This window comes from Asterias rubens, chromosome 17 (genome assembly GCF_902459465.1).
Source record: "Asterias rubens chromosome 17, eAstRub1.3, whole genome shotgun sequence".
NCBI classification, from domain to species: domain Eukaryota; kingdom Metazoa; phylum Echinodermata; class Asteroidea; order Forcipulatida; family Asteriidae; genus Asterias; species Asterias rubens.
In genome coordinates this window covers 7,387,406-7,407,487 of record NC_047078.1, presented here as the reverse complement: position 1 = coordinate 7,407,487, position 20,082 = coordinate 7,387,406, and the positions used below count along the sequence as shown (strand labels likewise).

The following is a 20,082-nucleotide window of genomic DNA, read 5'->3' as shown; positions in this document are numbered from 1 at the left end:
TTATTCTTTTTCTGTTTTATTAAATGAACTTTATACACCCCAAAACTAAAATTACTTCAATACATTAAAAATTTCAATTAAAAACTCGCTCGGCCGAAGGCCCCCTTTGGCAATTGTCAAAGACCATACTTCCAATTGACGTATATCAACATTATAATGCACAAAATAACAAACCTGTAAAAATTTGAACTCAATTGGTCGTCGAAGTTGCAAGATAATATTATGAAAGAAAAAACAACCTTGTCACACGAAGTTGTGTGATTTCAGATACTTGATTTTGGGACCTCAAAATCTAATTTCGAGGTTTCGAAATCAAACTCCTGTTATCGTTTTTTTTTTAAACGAAAGATTTTGATATCAATAGAGCCAGCTGGGGCTAAGGATATGGAGTGGATTGGACCAATTTATAGGGCCACATGATGAACTGTATGAAGCCAATACTCATTATAGTTGATCAAGGGAATAAAAGGATATGCGACGAGTTCTTTAACGGCCGTTTGAAATCGGCAGGGTCGTTGCTGTGATAAAGGCTAGAGCCGAAGGCGAGGGCCTTTGTCGCACGGCAATGATCCTGCAAGGTTTTAAACGGACGTTTAAGAACGAGTCACTACTCTTTTATTCCCATTCATAAATGCCCTTTTGTTAAAAAACTTCAACAAAATACAATTATATACACCTTGACAATTGAGAATTCTAGGTTTGTAGTATTTTTTTCAAAAGCTTTGTGAAGAATCTGTTTGATGCGCAAGGGTTGTGTGTACGTGCGCGTGCCTAGAAATAAATTACGCGCACGCACTTAGAAATAGATTACACGCTGTTACTATTGGTATGAATTGCGCGTTCCGCTTGATAATATTGGCGTACGTGCGCGCCTGACACGCGGAAGCAAGCCATTCTTAAACAGCTCCAGCTGTGTCTTTATCACCAATTAAAACACCCCACGCGACGCGCTCTCCACCAATAGGAGAAGCGAAACTGTCTGGGCTTTATGAATGCACGTTTCAACCCCAGCAGAGTCTCTCTCGATGATTTAATGACAGCTCACAACTAAGTGTCAATTAGTCTCTTTAGCAAAAGTGGTGCACTCAATAATGAGTGTAATATGGACAGATCAATCTTGAAATGCCCCTTTACCTCCTCAGATATTAATAAATGAGACCACACTATTTTCAAGGCCAGTGCAGTGTCATCCAAACTACTTCAAGTTGAAAGTCAACAACCCACAGTTTTAAGCACTGCCATAATTTTTTACGTTGTACCGGTAACCCCCCCCCCCCCGACCACCCCCTTTTCATGGAGCCTTGTTTCTCCCATTGTCAGCGGGCGCGCCATGGGGCGACAGAACATCCTGACAATTTTTACATTGTACCCCAATTTTATTGAGCTCTGAATAAGCTCTGTTTTCTCCCATTCAGCGGGCGCACCCACCTATGGCGGCATAATGTCCTGGCATATCGCCGTGCGATTTCTATGGTAGCGGTGAGAGGACACCACACATCGCAAAATCATCTTTCTTTGCAAGTATTTGTAATGTCGCAATTATTAGCGCAAATATTTTCAAAGATATTTTCGATGTCGCAAAACGTTGTCATTGGAGTAGCTATCCATGACTAAGATCAAACAAGCCCCACCTCCCCCTCCCCGCCGCGCATGATGAATGTAGTTTATTTTTCTGGTAATGATGTCCCGTAGCTTTCGTACTCCGCGTGGGTGACGTCAACGCATATAAATACTTGCTGTTCGGGAATTCCCCGTTATAATTGCGTTCAGTCGAGATATTGCACACGCAGTTTGATTGAAGGTCGCCATTTTGCTTCGATTTTTGCGTTTCATTTTGGTCATTAATCGTTGGATATTTGAATGTTTGTCATCAATAAACTGCTGAACGGTAATCCAGAAAGCGGGCTGAGTTAGCTGACACAACGTTAGGGGAAATTAAGCCAGATAAAACTAGGTAGGTAGGCCTGTCTTTTTCGTTTGGTTTCGTGATGCATTTCCGTTGGTTCCCATTGTGATACTGATACTATAGTGCTGTATCATAGTGTTTAACTGTGTCAGTCGTGCAAATTACCAATTATAGTGTCTATGTATCTTAAAATAGGTTGTCTACGGTTGGTGATTGTCTTATTAAAATGCTAGGAGAGAATTTCATTGTGCAGTAAATACCAGTTGATTGTCCAAAAAGAGGAGGAGGATAAGGGCCTTTTTATTTATTGTTTCCTTCAAAGGTGGCTACCAAGCATTTCAATTCACACTGGCCACCAATAATGCTTTTTAGTTTAAAGCCACCACTTGAATTTCTTTATGTAGAACCAAGTTGTTAAAACACTGGACACTAATTGTAGTTGCCAAAGACCAGTCTTCCCACTTAGTGTATCTCAACATGCATAATACAACCAACCTGTGAAAATTTCAGCTTAATTGGTCCTCCAAGTTGCGAGATAACTATGAAAGAAAAGAACGCCTTTATCACACAAAGTTGTGTGCTTTTAGATGCTTGATTTCGAGACTTCAAATTCTAAATCTGAGGTCTTGAAATCAAATTTGTGGAAAATTACTGTAACCAAGTGGCAAGGAACACAATAATAAAGAACAGAATTTTGGAAAACTCCAGATGTAATTGAAACAGTGGTTTATTTTAGATGAAACAAAGCAAAACTATAATACGACAAATTGGTAAGGCTTTAGATCGTGAAGGCTATGGGGCATAAGAGCCCAAAAAAAGTCTATAAGCCATAAACAAGACGCTACCGCAAAATAAATGGAAATGATGTTGTTCCATTCGCACTGAAGGGAGTGGAAAAACGAATACAGAAAATTATTACAATTAATACTATACAAACTCTCTTAGTTCTTCAATCAAAAGAATGCATTTCGATTAAATTAAATTGTCACTTCAAGAACCGTTACAATTAGAGACGAACATCGTTTGTCGATTACAAAAAAATTCAACATACTGTTACGGAGTATAACTGTATGGAGACATTTTTATATTAAAACAATTTAAAGAAAACACAATGAATATTACTCGTACCTCAACAAGTTGTAGGGACGGGTTTACCTAGCCAGAGGATTGGACTCAGTGAGAGACATCAAAAAGGGATTTATACCAGCTGGAAACTAAAGTAACGTTATCATTATTAAATAATACTGCATTTCGTTGATGGATAATTAATTAATGACCGTTCTTCACATTAATTCTAAAAATGTTTCACCAGAAATATCTCACGGAACCAATTGAGTCAACTTGACGCATAGTTTTTTTCAACACAATAGTAAACTTTACAGCCCAATCTTAAGTGGCTGTCTCGGCAGAAAGCATGTTTCGTGGAACCAATTTAAGTCCACAAAATGTACCAAAATGATAAGCAATGTAAATCTAACTCGACAAGTTCAAAATCTTTAATGCAATGAAAATGTACACGCTCAACAATTGTCTAATAGGCTTTATATCAAGTATAAGCAATTCCAGTATTTGCAACTTACTCGGAAACTTCGGTGGAAAGGTGCTACATGTAGAGGGTTTCGTTGGGATGTGGCATGGAGTTATGGCATTAATTGCTTGAAGATTTTATACATCTTAATTTGACAACTTAATTTTACACTGGCAATGTGATCATCATGTACCAATTGACAGTGTGAGCTCATGTGCGCAAGTACACGGCTGCAATTAGCAATGATACATTGGCTGAAACAGCACCCTTGTGGATAAACCTCCGTCATTAGTCTATGATTGCAAGTTTTAGAGATTGTGATGGTCGTCTCAAACTTGAAATCAAGTTTGAGGACGGTAGTGATCCTTGCAAGAAAGCTTTTAAAAGCATGCAACGGAGTAGTCCAACCTGGACTCGTGCTAATAGTAATATGATTTGTATTTTTTAAATTGTTGAAATTTGCGCGACATGGTGGTCACTTACTGATGAAATCAACCCCCTGCTGATATTTTAAATATGCAGAAAATATAGGCCTATTTCTCAATACTCTGCTAAATAAGAGGACGGCGCAAGTTAGTTGTATTTTTAAGTTCTAGTACTACTATAAAAAAAAAAAAACACCCTGGAAATGGCATATGGCCATAGTCCACCTCATAATATGGCCCTATGGGGCTGAAGTTGTTCTATGTTGTACATAGTCATGACATGGTAGATTTGCCATTAACTTTAGTCTGGTAAGCATAATTCTGATGATCGTACCCTAGATACACTTACATGTTCATCGACACAAACATACGTACGTCACACACGCTGGCGTGTAATGTACATATCCTACCGCCTGTACTTTGTACCAAAGGTTAGACTTTGTTGTGAGATAGGGGCCTACTAATGCACGAATGTGCATTATTGTTGTCAGTGTCTTAGCCAGGAATTTGGAAAGTGGGAGTGCAAACTGAAAAAGTGGGAGTGCAACCTAAAATCACTACAAAAAATAGAAACATTGTGTGTGACAAACGCGCAGCGCCAAATCTGTCTCCCCCCTTTCTTAAGGGCCCTGGAAGCTCTGGCTACTGTAGGTTCTCTGTGGTGGTTTCTGATGCATTTCTGGTACCTATATCTCGTGTTACAAGTAAACTATTTTTATTTAATTTTTGTTTTGTTTTCAACTCAAAAATGAGAGGCTTTAAAGCACAGATATTGTAAAGGTGATCGACGTCCACTATTTTGCTCCTTGTTTGCAATAATGATCAAACATTGTAACAAAGAAGATGCAAACAACAAGTAACACATTAATCATTTCAAACATTATTACAACCAAGTCTACTTGATTTGTGTTTTTCAATATAGACTTGCACAGTTCAATTTACAATATTATGTCAATTCTTCGATTTTGTGTCACTTTAGTCACATACCAAATTGACCGTGGAGCTATTTTTTACCTACATGGTTTGACAAGGTTTGTATTTTAACTTTAAAACAAAATTCAATACACATTATCGAGCTCTTTAAAATGTTTCTGGGGCAATATTAGGCCAGTTCAAAGCAGTTACTTGGACCATGGAGCTTGGACCCAATTTAGCCCGAAATTGTTTAAAAGCTATACAAATAATGCAGTACAAGTTTGCTGTCAACAAAATATTTGTGGGCATGTTTTACTCCAATCAATTAATAAATGTAAAATAGTGATTCACACAAGTATTTGCAACCAATCAAAATGTCAAGAGTGATTTACATGTACCATAATTGTTTGCTTAATTTAAACTGACTGATCATGGTAATTAATATTTTCCTTAGTATTTGTTTAGGTTTCATAACGTTTAAGCCTTATAGGTTGTTTAATTGTTGAAACTGGGTCAAAGGCAATTTGTAAACAGAGAATAAAGAACAAACAGTTATGAAAGACAGTGCCATTTAAGTAGTTCCACTGGGCAAAAAAAACAGACTTGCATTGAAAAATAAATTTAAGGTCTACAGCAAAACCGGCTTGAGATTTGAAAAGAAACATGAACAAGTTTTTGAACCTTTCGAGCGGAAAATAAACATCGTTTTGTCAACTGCATTAACACACAAGAGATGCAAACATTGAAATCCAGAAAAGTATCGATGTTTCAAACAAACTCTACAACGAACAAACGATGTGCCCTTGAATTTCTAGAAGGAAAAAAGATCGTCATGTTTGCCGCCGTCGAGTTGGGAAAAACTGCGGGACCAATCCACAAAGCAACTGCAGAATGTATGCGGTTACAGGTGCACTGCGCCGCGTGTCACTCAGTTACCGATACTGACGTCATACTAGAAAAATCCAGAGCGAGCTGGTTTGTAGGATCGTGGAGATGAGATTGGTACCTAAAATAATCTGAACGAAAACGCGTGTGAATTCGCCTCTATCATACCACGCGTGCATGGAGTTCATGCTGCCTGCTGATGACGGTCGACGTCTGCGTGTCTCGCTTGCGTTGTGTAATTTGCACGTGCGTTGTGTACATGATAATATTTATGTAATGTGTGGTCGCAATGTGGTCAGCGTTTTCGAGGCAACTTCGAGTGATTGTTTTATGGTTGCGTCGTTGAAATTTTGATTCAAAAAAGAAGAAGGAAATCTGGTAAAACCAAATCTAATTTAACTCACTGCTGTTTTTAAACTGTTCAACAACAACAAAATAATAAAAGAAGTTCAGTAATTTCCACTGAAATTATTAGACAGCACGGCTTCAACCAAGCCGTGCATCAAAATTTTGCCCGTGTTTTCAGCCCAACTGGCCGTGCTAACACGGCGTGCACGGCTCGCTAGCTAACACGTTGATTGTTGTATTGACTTGGAATAGCTTCTTCTTCTTCCTTTAAAGTTGCTGCTTCAGAAAATTTGAAGATTACCGCACAATATCAATATCAACTATCTAGTCTTTAAAGACTAGGATGCAGTGGATGGTCTTCGTATTTAAAAAAAATGTTAAAGTCACCTGAAAGTGGTATTTTGTCAAAATATGGCTTTGCTCACTAAAATATGTGTTTTGATGAGTAAAATATGAATAAACAGTTAACTAAGGTTCTAAAAATTTAGTTTCCATTTTATTTTTAGTAATTTTTTTTAAAGTAGGCCCGATTTGAGAGGGCACTGTTCGTGACGTCAATCGAGGCACGTTATTTGAAGCACGACGGCTCAAAGTGTTTGCTGCACAGCGACTGGAAAAGACGTCGGACCGGACCACTCTGCAAACTGACCCCATTTTAGTTGTTTTGCTCTGCCTCCAGCAGCAATACACCAGCAGCAATATACCTGGTTGACATTGCCGGAAAAATGCAAGAAATAAATCTTTTTTCGAAACGTACAAACTCACGACTAGGACTTGCATGTACGTGTGTTCAATGTTCGATCGAGGCAAAGTCTGCCTCGGTTGACGTCAAAAAACGGGTAGGCGGGGTCACCCCCCAAACAACTTTACCTACTTTTTGAACATACGTACAAATCGCTACCAACAATTACTCAAAAAATTATTTTATTGTTCATAAACATATACTCTAATGTTTAAAGCCATTGGACACTTTCGGTAAACAGTATTGTCCAAGGCCCACACTTCGTGTATCACAACTTCTATATAAAACTAGACATTAGGCGTTTGTGAACAAACACAAAGCTGTTCCGTGTTCTTTTGCTTTGATTTTGTGTTAACATTACCAAGGAGTCTGTAACTGAAAATTTTTTTGAAAAATACTGTACAGTGTCTTGAGTTACGGTGCCACTTCATGGGGTCACGGTATTACCTAAGGCTAATCTCTAACGCCCAAGGAGTCTGTAACTGAAAAAAAGTTAGAAAATCGGTTGTGTAGTTCTTGAGATATGGTGCCACTTCTGGTTGACCCGGAAGTAGAGATCAACTTGGGGTCATGGATTTTCAAAGTTTATTTTTAATGCCTTAGGAGGATAAAACTGAACAAACAGGTTTGAAAATCGGTTGTATAGTACTTGGCGTATGGTCCCCCTTCCGGTTCACCCGGACGTAGAGGCCAGCCAACATGGGGTCACGAGTTTTCACAGTAAATATTAATGTCAAGGAGTCTGTAAGTAAAAACAAATTGAAAATCGGTTGAGTAGTTCTTGAGATATGGTCCCACTTCCGGTTGACCCGGAAGTAGAGGTCAAATTGAGGTCACGGTTTTTCCAAATTTTTCTCCTATCCCCAAGGAGTCTTATAACTACAAACAGTCGACATTCTTAAAGAAGAATGTCGTCTTCCTGTGATAATTTATCTCGGAATGTCGACATCCTAAAAGTAGGATGTCGTCTTCCTGTGATAATTTATCTCGGGATGTCGACATCCTAAAAGTAGGATGTCGTCTTGCTGTGATAATTTATCTCGGTATGTCGACATCCTAAACGTCAGTTGTCATCTTCCTGTGATAATTTATCTCGGGAAGTCGACATTCTAAAAGAAGAATGTCGTCTTCCTGTGATAATTTATCTCGGAATGTCGATATCCCAAAAGTAGGATGTCGTCTTGCTGTGATAATTTATCTCGGGAAGTCGACATCCTAAAATTAGGATGTCGTCTTCCTGTGATAATTTATCTCGGGAAGTCGACATCCCGAAAGTAGGATTTCTTTTGTTGAAAGGATTTTACTTGTATACGTTTTGTTAACTAGTATTACATTTCCAACATTATTTCTAATATTCATGGTCATAAACTACGTTAAACTAAAATAATGGACGAAACAAAATGTCCCACGTAAAACTCCATAAGGTTTGGAACATAATGGTCCCGCAAGTTCAAATACGCGCGAGACTTGCTTAGTCTACACAGAAGGTAATAAATAATTTATTACAAGCAATTGCAATCGTACAATAATAGAAAACAAAAACCAAAAATCAATGCAAAACACATGTAGGGGATGGAGGGGCCCATAAAAAGCAAACCTTAACGAGTACGGACCCCCCCCCCTTTTCTAACGAAGAAAGCAATGTAAGCAATTCTATTTAGTGGGTGTAATCTTATGTAGCGGCAAAACAATTCAAATTTACAGGAAGAACAAACACAAAAACAGTTAGCGTAAAATAAAACTGAACCATATATTTAAATGAAACAGATAAACAAAATACCCAAAATAAATACTAGAGAAATTGGTTCACGGGTTCGCTGAATAATGTGGCGATAACAAACTTTTATCCTTTTGATCACCATCAGCCCCATGTATAATAAAATTCAAGGGCTGACGATTGCACTTTTGGTATTGTCATTGTTAAACTCCGGTTCCATTGTGTGCTGTCTGTTACCCTCCACACATAGATTTTCTTGTGAATAGTAGCTGTGTATGATTCATGGTTCGCTGAATAATGTGGCAATAACAAACTTTTATCATTTTGAACTGAATGCTTGATTTATTATTTAGAGGTAAATGCTTGAGGCCAGTAAGAGTATTGTGCACGTACATCATGTAGTTTTTGTTGAAAACCGTTTGCTAACAGCTATTTATGTTACTCTTTGAAATAAAATCAGAAAATTTATAAGTTTGCTTGTTGCATAAAATTAAATTGAAGATGATGCCTGAATTGATTTTTACAATCAGAGTTGGACTCTTAACTGACGTGTTGGACTCCTTGAACACTCCAAGTGGTTCAATAAGTAGTGCAATTCCAATACTTATGCTGATGTTCTCATGATGTCAGCATCAACAGGAAGTTCCAACAACTTTGTCCCCTTGTACAATTAAATATGCAAATATGGGTCACGTGGTTAATTAATTACGATTTAAATTTTTTTTTTGGGGTCGCTGGTTTGATGTTTGATCTAGTATAAGTTGATTTCACAGAACTCTTAACCACCAAACTCTGCGCTTATGATCACCATTTTTCGCTTACTGTGTTTTTAAACATCATCGTGTCATGCATGCACACAGGTTATGTTGGGCTAACATTTGAGAAAAAGAAAAGGCAACACTATCGATATAAAGATAAGAATCAAACTTAAATATTACAAAAAGAAATATATTTTTAGTTTTGGGGGATAAACAAATATTGATTTCGGACGGAGATTCGAACTCGCAATTCTCAGATGTGTAGTCGCGACTGATGACCACTAGGCTAGAAGGGCACGATGTAAAAATGGTGGGTTTTTACATGTGTGCATCAACAGAGGGGATTATGATCCAGCGAAATAATTCTCGTTTCGTGATTTTGCGACCATTGTCACTAAATATGAACTGCTAAAAACGCCTATAGACTCCTCTCAAGAAGTTAACAACTCATATAGGTACATACTGTGTTGTATTACCAAATAGAATATTTCACAATAACATGAAAGTGACTGCATCAAGTTTACAAATTAAAAATTCAAATGAAGATCACGTGGTTAATTAATTAAGAATTTTGACATTTGTGACATTTAGAATTAAGCTTATGTTCTAAGCTTCAATTTGATATTATGATTTAACTCTTTTGACCTTGTGGTTTGGGAGATTAGGAATAAACAAAAAACGTGTACAAATGCAATGGGGTTTTAGGCGGAAACAAAGAATAATAATAAAAACAATAAAAATCTAGACGAAAACAAAACCTGTTCCGACGGTAGTTCGGAACAGCTAATAACAAACCTATGAAAGTTTAGGCTCAATCGATCGGTCATCGGAGTCGGGAGAAAATAACGGGAAAACCCACCCTTTTTCCGCACGTGTCGCCGTGTCATGACATGTGTTTAAAATAAGTCCGTAATTCTCGCTATAGAGAATTTATGTAAACCCTGTAAGTTGTTTGTAAATCTGTGAACTTTTTTTCTTCTTTTCTGTACCGAAAGTGTATAATGGCTTTAAAGAAAACAAAATCTATTTCCAGGTGCCTTTAATGTGAGTGTGATATCACCTAGCACAAATTTTATTTGCAGTGAAAGCCTCGATGTATATATATAGGCCTAACATGTACCTACAAACGCAAAATTAATGTAAATAACGTAAATTTATTTATTTGGAAATAAACAAGAATTTGAAAACATATTTAGCCTACTGCTTACACAGCCGTGTCTTCCCAGAGTTCCAATATAAACCAGGAGCGTAGCTTGAGTTTTTAGGACCCGAGATTGAGAGCTATTAGTATGAATGTCCAACACCAATGAAGATACCCAAGATGCAATCTAGTCTGGTATCAGTCACACATCCTTGACCCTCTTTTCCTTTGGCAAAAGACTGCGCGTGCAAGTCTCTTGCACGGTCGAATTGGAACATTTTAGTGCGTAATTGGTTGTTAATTACGTGTATGCATGGTGGGAGAACACTCATGCCATTTCTCTGCTACCACAAGCACAACTAATCGTTGCCTACTGAAATTGGGTTATGAAATCAAGGGTAATGTGAGTGCTCCCAACTTTCGCCCAAAATAATATTCAATCCAATGTAGCAAGTTTTTCAGTAGAGGGCACCCAGGATATTTGTGACGTAATTGGATCTGATTTAAGCCTAGATGTATTTAAGCTTATGACCCAAAATTAAGTCCCGTATAGTCTCTATAGTGGTTTCAACCAAGGCAGGCAGAGCCCCTCATTTAAATAGGCCGTTCTGACCCAAGGCTCTGTGGCCGGCGGGTCTGTGGTTGAATAACAAAGGACTCATGTTGATTCATATGGTAATGAAGCTCTCCAGCAAAACTCCAGGCCGTTACTAGGGGTAAAGTCTGCAACACCCTGCAGACAGTCTGCAGAAAGAATGGCTAGGCAATTTCGACAAGGCCCCTTACAGTTAATGGGATCACTCGGCAAAAGTATTTCTTGACGACGAAAAATCAACTGAATTACTGAAAAAAGGTGTTGTAACGTATGACCTTTGACCTTCATTATTTATGTGCCCAAACATGATCCCAATTATTGTTCACTTGAAATCTGTTAAGTAACACTAAACCTAAAAAAACAAATACAAGAAAAATATTGTTGGTGCAGGTACTTACAGTTATGCGAAAGTGAGTGATGTGCCATCATTTTTTTTATTGTTATTTTTTTTTTAGTTCACAATGGCTGAGGCTCCAGAGAGAACAACTGTGACAAAGGAAGTAGAAAAAACCAAAGACAAAGGTTAGTTGATGATTAGCTGAGCGTGGGTTCGAATCCCCAGCCGTCTTAGTTAACAAATCTAGTTGTTGACTACAACTTGATACTGTATCAGTCTGTAAAAAAAACTAATTAATTATTTATTAAATAGAATTATGTTGGAAGCAAATTGCAGAAAATATGTTTGAGCCATTGTTCTTTTGAATGTTGGAGGGGGGAGGGGGGCTACTCTGGCAGAGAGTTTAAGTTTGTGATAAGCAAGATGTATGCACATGTCGAGAGTTCCAAGGTTCAATTTGATTTCTTGTCACTAAGAAAATAACACTGCTTGGCAAATATCTTTGGGCACAAGGCGTCATGGACGTTTGGCGCATGGTTACTTTTTTTTTGATTCTTGATAAGGTTTATCTGTACCTAGTCAGTTTTTGAGCTTGCAAGCTTTATGAATTTGGCAGCCACTGCTTTCTTGAGAAAGGATCGTTAACACTTTAATATTGGTACTGTATCTCTACACTAACCAACCATCTTCAATAACTTTATGACACGTTGCTTTGATATTCTTTAATTAACATCCTTGTTTTTTCTGTTTAGAAGGGAAACTGATGGAGACAATGTCATCACCTGAGATGGCCCCTCTGAAGCCTGAGGAAGCTACAAACAAGGTTTGATTTATCACCTGATTTTTAAATTAAAAATAATAAGCAGTCTGGTTTTACTGTAAAGCATGTACTGGGTCTATGCTTGCCCTGTGTAGCACTTTCAAATCTGTTGAATCACCATAAGTCCTGATACAAATTGACATATGTTTTGATTTTTAATAGTCAATAATAGTTAGTACTCATAGGTTGACACAGTGATAGATAGATAGATAGATAGTTTATTTCTTTTTACATTCGTGGCCAACGGCCAAATTACAGTAAAAATTACAATACATACAAAAAAGTTTACATTAAAAAATAGTTACATATAAAAATATACAGCAAGTTTATATAAAATATAACGCCATTGGAGGCTATGGTTCACTATATTCACTATATTCATCGCAAATTTACAAAGTATTCAAATGACCTAGGGGAAAACCAGCAGCAAACAGACCGGATGTGTTAAATAAATTAATGGACTTTGGAAAAAATTATTGCCTGTATTTAATAAGACCTGTACGAGGAACACAGGGTCTATTAAACACAAAGTAGTCGAACAGGGGGTGTGTTTGATGTTCGGCTAAAATCAAATCAAGCAAGCTCAAGCTTTTCCCGTTCAAGTTCTCACCTCTGTGCACTAAACCTATTTGACAAGAGTTAAGAACTACACTAAAAGAATCAAGCATTTTCCTGAAGAAGATCAGGGTATTTAGGGAGCGTTTTTGCGGTCGCAACCAATAATTTCTTCGGTCAATGCTTGAGTCCCAACTAGGGTGTAAGAATCGAGACCCTTCAGTTTCTTGGAAATTATCAATGATGTAAAACCTTGTGATCAAGAAAATTACAATGAGGTTTGCTTACAAATAGTTTGTTATTGGGTTGAACAGATACCTTATCCACAATTAAATACCATATTGTGATAATGGAATCCCATCCAGAGGTAGTTACATAGGTTGACACAGTAAATGTAAAACAGTGAAAAACCACCCGTTTTGTCCGCCATACCACTCTCGCAAAGAGCCATATGGTTTAGAGTGAAAGACGGACCTTTCGATGAAGAGTGAAGTTCGTTACAATTTCACTCAAAAAGAGTGACACAGATTGACTTTCACTCTCAAAAGAGTGAAACTTACACCACTCGGACAAGAGAGTGACATTTTCACTCTTTTACATTAAGAGAGTACAACTGTCACTGGTTGGTTTCTATTTCAATTTTAGCTTCAGTTCCTCTGAGAAACTCGGACTGCCCTACTTGCATTCTAGAGTAAATAATATATTGTCCGCATCATAAATATACAGAATTTTTTTCAGTTGGCACATTTGATTAGACCAGTTGTAAGTAAAAACAAAAAAAACGTATTTACAAAGTTACATAGATTAAAACAGTCTGAAAAAGACACACTCAAGTATAACATGAACAGAAAATGGCAAATTTACAAAGTATTGGAGTTAGCTTGTGGAAAACCGACAGTGAACAAACCTGCAAGTAAAGTACCCGTATTAACATACAGCTATTTGACAGGAGTTAAGAACTACACTAAAATATTGAGCAATTTCCTGAAGATGATCAGGGTATTTAGGGAGTGTTTTGGCTGTCGCAACCAATAATTTTTTCGGTCATTGGCAAGTGATAAAGAATGGCCAATTCAACCGAAACACATCCTTGATTGAATCAATGAGTTGTTAAACTAAATAATGTGTTTCAATTAATTGAACTTTTTCTGATTGGATGTCACCCAATGCTTGAGTCCCAACTAGGGTGTAAGAATCGAGACCTTTCAGTTTCTTGGAAATTATCAATGATGTAAAACCTTGTGATCAAACGCACACTTTTACTAAACATGCTAAAATAGTACGTTGGTTAACTTCTGACAAATCAACACTCAATTATTAAATTTTCAATGAATAATGCTATCGAAATGAACTCAATACTGCCAGTTGTACCATAATGGAAATCACTTTATGAGACCCATTATCACAGGGAATCAGCTATGATTTACAAAATGTTTTAAGGATTTTAAGTTTGTGTAATAGAGCTCAGGAAATTGTGATGTGATGTAAGTTTAAACGTGATGACTCGAAAGACGTCTACTTAACATGGCTTTGTGAAGTTGTAAGCTACATTGTTGGATATGCATGATGGTTTAATCCATCACTTTGGATTTAGCTCCCTTTGGTTGAAGCGTACAGGTTGTACTGGTCAACCTTTAACCAGTTTATAAGGAACACTTAACACTTAAGTTGGCCATGATTCCTCAGCTATGTGTATAAAGGCCGAGTTATGATGCGCGATCATAAAAAGACACAGTTTCTTAGGCCTCAGAGATGACTATAAACTGTCAAGATGTCCATCGCACAACCGATGATAAACCAAAAGATATTTTAAAAGTAGAATATATAATGATCCACACGTATCACTCGAATTTGCGTGGTTTTCCTTTTACCTTGTCGACTAATACGGTCATCCATTTATGGGAGTCAAATTTTTGACTCCCATAAATGGCCGACCGTGTTAGTTCGCAAAGTAAAAGGAAAACCATGCAATTTCTAGGCAAATGTGTGTGGATCATTGTATTATACCTTTAAATAATCTTTCTAGTTGGTATGACACTGCTCTAGAATTGCAAAGGTCATGGGTTCGAATCCCACCCGAGTAAAATGCCTGTGATTTTTTTCACAGGTCTCGGGAAAGTACTGAGTATACAGTGCTACACACATCGGTGTATATGGGTAAAAACCAAAAATTAATAATCTTTATAACCATATGCATTTTATAACAAACGGTTACAGACAAGACCAACTCGACCGATATAAGGCAATGTGTTCCTTTAATCTTGTCACTCATTTCAAAACTGTTCTTATTTATTTGTATTTGTAGTCTCTTCTTAAGCATATCTCAGAGGAAATGAATGAGCTCTCAATTAAGGTAACAACCAGGATGCTACCTGGTGAGTTACACTCACTGATGGAGAAATTGATCAAGGAGCAGACACGGCTTGTTGACTTCCAACAAGAAATGGCTACAAGTGTATACCAAAGAACAGCTGTCAGTCAACTGGATCATTATTCATCAAGACCTTTGCCAGAATTAGATGTTCTTTTGAGTAAGATCCACTTGGTGTCATTAAAGCTGAATCTACATAGTATAAAATCTGTTGATGAAGCTCAAATGAAAACAGACACCAAACTATCAGAGAAACAAGATCATTACAAATTGAAAGCGGCTCATTCTAATCTAGAGTCAACACTGAATGGTCTTGGTTTGGAACTGTTAGCTTATAGTAACACATCATCACAGTTCAGAAGTTACAAAAACAGTAAACTAAAAGATACAAAACAGTGCATGATAGAAGGTATATCTTCAAGTGTCCAAAAGTATGATACAAAATGGCACATGACAGAAAGTGTATACTACTGCCAGCAAATGCTAGTTGATGATTTCCAAGAGTTGGTTCCACAGACCCTACTGGTAAAGGAGCCTGCCTATCAAGAGCAGTACATGAAGAATCTGAATGTGCTCATTAACACACAGCAGCAATTGGTTCAGAACCTCACAGATCTGCAAAATCAGAAAGATGATCTACCTGCAGGTGAGGTTGGCAAACGCCAAAATGAACTGGAACTGATGATCACAGAACAGACTGGTCTGATGAAGGAGTCCTCTAAGCAAGATGATCTACCTGCAGGGGAGATTGGTAAACAGCAAAACGAACTGGAACTGATCACGGAACAAACTGATTTGATGAAAAATTGTTTCTGCTGGGTGCGATTTCTTGGAGGAGAGCATGTGTCGCACATCTTGATGTTGTTATATTCAGTATATACCGTGAATTGTATGCATGGTAGGATGTCCCTTGGTACTGGCTTCTCTTTTATGCAGCTGGCCCTGGATTGTGTCAGGGAGATGTATGGTGAATTTGAAGAGTCTGACTACATTGGAAAGGAAATCAGGTACAGTCAACAACTATTCTTGGATAAAGTGTGGACTAAAAGACAAAGTAAGAGCAAATTTGTTACTTTAGTGAAGGGTCACACCATAAATGTTTAACAATACAGTTTGATCGATATTTGTTATTATTATTTATTTACATAACAAGAATGAGGAACAATGCAAAATACAGGAATATCAAAACAGCAAAGACAATAAGGCAATGGCACTTGCACGGAATTAAACATTTTTGTTAAATTTACATTTCGGATAAAAATTAGTTTGAGTGTTCTACCCACACATCTATGTTTGTTTATGTAGTGTATAACCCCGAGTCCTGTGAAAATCTTATAATCTGTCTACAGCAGAAGTTTTTCCAGGACCTACGAGATTGTCCCTGAAGACACCTGCTCATTTTTTTTTACAAAGGTCGTGGGTTCACTCACCCAGTATAGTATGCCCTGTGGTTTTTTTTGTCTTAGAAATATAAGAAAGTGGTATATGAGTATACGGTGCTTAAAATAGAATCTTTCAACTGAATAAACCTGTAGCTTTTTACTAGATTTCAATGTTTTGCTCACAAGAATTTATTAAACAGGCAAAGGAAAGAACTAATAGTTTTATTCAATTTTATGAAAAAAATGTGTGTTTTTAAACATTTTGAAGAACTGTATCGTTGATACAATTTGTTTTTGAAAGCTGGTCTTTCAAAGTTTCCAAATGTGCCTGGTCTAGGATTTTAACAAAAACTATGGAAGGCCTGATTTATGTTTATTTTATTTTATAGCTTTAAAGAAATGGCAAGAAGACCGAACTGAGGTAAGACACTTTCTCTGACTCAATAATTACTTTAGCAAATGCCACTTTATAATGGTAGCGGGGAATTATGGTTCAGAGACTAATGCGTAGCATAATGGAGGTAAAAGTGGCCTTAAATTTACTTGAAATCAATGAAATTTAATGACACACGGGTTCTTATATTTCTCGACCGATGTTGACCTTTTATATGTAACCATTAGTGACCTATATGTTACCTGCAGAGTTGATCTGAAGAAGTTTGTGCAGACATTGAGGATTACATGTACGGAAAAATACAGTAGAACCAGCAAATAACTTGCAATTAATAATGTAGTTGAATGGAGTAATGCCATCGAGATCAACTAAATCCTGCCAAATGTATGAAGATGGAAATCACTCGCTTATTTGAGACTCGTACTGGGAACGAACAAGTGTTATCACTGGGAATCAGCTATGATCTACAAAATGCTGTGAGGATTTCATATAGTGCCATGTAGTTCAGGAAACAGTGAAGTTGTGTACTGTTTTAGCTGATGTCAAAAGGCGTGATGTATTTTACATGGCAAAGTTAAGATATAAGCTTCATTGTTGGATAGGCCTTAAAGCTTTCAAGACAAGATAATGGTTTACTTGTGTTTCACTAATCAATCCACCACTTTGGATGCTGCACCCTTTTGGATGCAGCTCCCGTAAAATGATTCGTTATTGGTAAATCTTTAATCAATCTAAAAGAAATACTCAAGTAAGTTGGCCTTGATCCCCCATCTTTGCATTCCCCTTGCATGTTTCCCTTCAAACTACCTCTTCATATCGTTTTATCCTTAATCTTTTCACCGATTTAAAAAATATTCTGATTTATTTGTTGTTTCCTCTGAAGCATATGAGGCGTATCTCGAAGGGAATTGATGAGCTCTCATATTCTGTAAAAACAGAGCAGCCTGGTCAGTTAGATTCATTGATGGAGAAATTGATCAAGGAGCAGAAACAGCTTGTAAACTTCCAACAAGAAATGGCTTCAAGTGTAGAACAAAGAGTAATTGACAGTCAGCTGGATCAACAGATATCAAGAGACATGTCAGAATTATTTGTTCTTTTGAGTAAGATCCACTTGGTGTCATTAAAGCTGAATCTCTATATGATGAAATCTGTTGATGAAGCTCAAATGAAAACAAACACCAAAGTATCAGAGAAACAACATCATGACAAACTGGAAGAGGCTCATTTTACATTACAGAAAACATTGAACAATCTCGGATTAGAGCTTAGAAGAAGTTATGGTAATAAATCTTCAAGTGTCCAAAAGTATGATACAAAATGGCACATGACAGAAAGTGTATACTACTGCCAACAAATGCTAGTTGAGGATTTCCAAGAGTTGGTTCCACAGACCCTACTGGTAAAGAAGCCTGCCTTTCAAGAGCAGTACATGAAGAATTTGAATGTGCTTATTAAAACACAACAGCAATTGGTTCAGAACCTCACAGATCTGCAAATGCAGACAAAAGTGAGCAAGCTGGAGAAAAAGTCCTCTAAGCAAGATGATCTACCTGCAGGGGAGGCTGGTAAACAGCAAATTGAACTTGAACTGATCACAGAACAGACTGATTTGGTGAAAGATTGTCTCCACTGGGTGCAATGTCATAGAGACTGGCAAGAGCAGCACATTGGTCACTCCATCTTTATGGCGATATGTTCGGTACATACTGTGCATCGTGCTCATGGTAAGATGTCCCACGGTATTGACTACTGGAAATACGTCATGGAGAGCGTCATGGATTTTATTGACATGGTGATTTATGGAGAAAATGAAAAATTTGTTAACGTTGAAAAGGAGCTCATGCTCAGTCAAATAAGATTCTTGGATAGAGCTCAAGTGGGGACTAAAAGACCAGGTAAGAACATTAACATTAATTTTACAATTCAATTCAGTATTTATTAAATTGTTTTTCCCATACACCTAAGTGCGTTAAGCAGTGTATACAATACTTTCCCTGAGTCCTGTGAAAAAATCAAAGACCTTGACCTTTTTTGAACAATTGTCTTACCACTTAGACCAACAAGATCGCCCCTCAGACACCTGCTTTAGAATCACAAGAGTTGTGCATTCAAATCCCACCAAAGTAATAAGCCTGTGAATTTTCTTCTTCTCAGGTATCTGGGAAATTGGCCGAACAGATCACAGTTAATTAACAGAGTTCATATCATTTTACAATACTTGGTGATTTGGATGATACAGTGCTAACTGATGAATGGGTACAACATAAATAATCATGTAGTTAACAATAACTATATTATCTGGTACACCTAAACATGTTACTACAGATTAAATTTGTTTAACACAGCAACTAACTTGGGTATCAAACAAAATATCTTAAATTTTACGAAATTATGTGAAAAAAACATGTGGTGATGATGTTTTTTTTGTTTTTTTTAAAACCCTGTCTGTCAAACTTTGTAAATAAACCTGTTTAAGAGGAACATAATTCGAGAACAAACTGATTTATATTTTGTTTACATTCAGAGGAAAGGAAACATAATACACTTTCAGCTGATTCTTACCGACTGCAAGATGACCCAATTGAGTGGAGACACTCACTGCAAGATGACCCCAATGCAGTGAGACAGTCAAACCAGAATAACTCAATTGTAATTGTAGTGAAACACTCACTGCAAGTTGACCTGATTGCAGTGAGACAGTCAAACCAAGATGACTTAATTGTAGTGAGACACTCACTGTAAGTTTACCCAATTGCAGTGAGACAGTCAAACCAAGATGACTTAATTGTAGTGAGACACTCACTGTAAGTTTACCCAATTGCAGTGAGACAGTCAAACCAAGATGACTTATTTGGAGTGAGACACACACTGCAAGTGCCCCAATTGCAGTGAGACAGTCAAACCAAGATGACTTAATTGTAGTGAGACACTCGCTGTAAGTTTGCCCAATTGCCGTGAGACAGTCAAACCAAGATGACCTAATTGTAGTGAGACACTGCAAATTTACCCAATTACAGTGAGACAGTCAAACTAAGATGAATTAATTGTAGTGAGACACTCACTGTAAGTGCCCCAATTGCAGTGAGACAATCAAACCAAGATGACTTAATTGTAGTGAGACACTCACTGTAAGTTTACCCAATTGCAGTGAGACAGTCAAACCAAGATGACTTAATTGTAGTGAGACACTCACTGTAAGTTTACCCAATTGCAGTGAGACAGTCAAACCAAGATGACTTATTTGGAGTGAGACACACACT

At 37.3% G+C, this 20,082-nt stretch overlaps 1 protein-coding gene across 1 annotated transcript; it reads left to right on the top strand.

Moving 5' to 3' along the window:
• The first annotated feature begins 1,777 nt into the window (after positions 1–1,777).
• Positions 1,778–18,333, top strand: LOC117301753. The gene is made up of 8 exons (XM_033785776.1): positions 1,778–1,954; positions 11,416–11,482; positions 12,050–12,120; positions 14,978–15,452; positions 15,504–16,097; positions 16,815–16,846; positions 17,703–18,266; positions 18,310–18,333. Exons 2-8 carry the CDS (start codon positions 11,422–11,424, stop codon positions 18,331–18,333), a joined length of 1,821 nt encoding a protein of 606 aa, XP_033641667.1. The 5' UTR covers positions 1,778–1,954; positions 11,416–11,421.
• Positions 18,334–20,082: the final 1,749 nt, after the last annotated feature.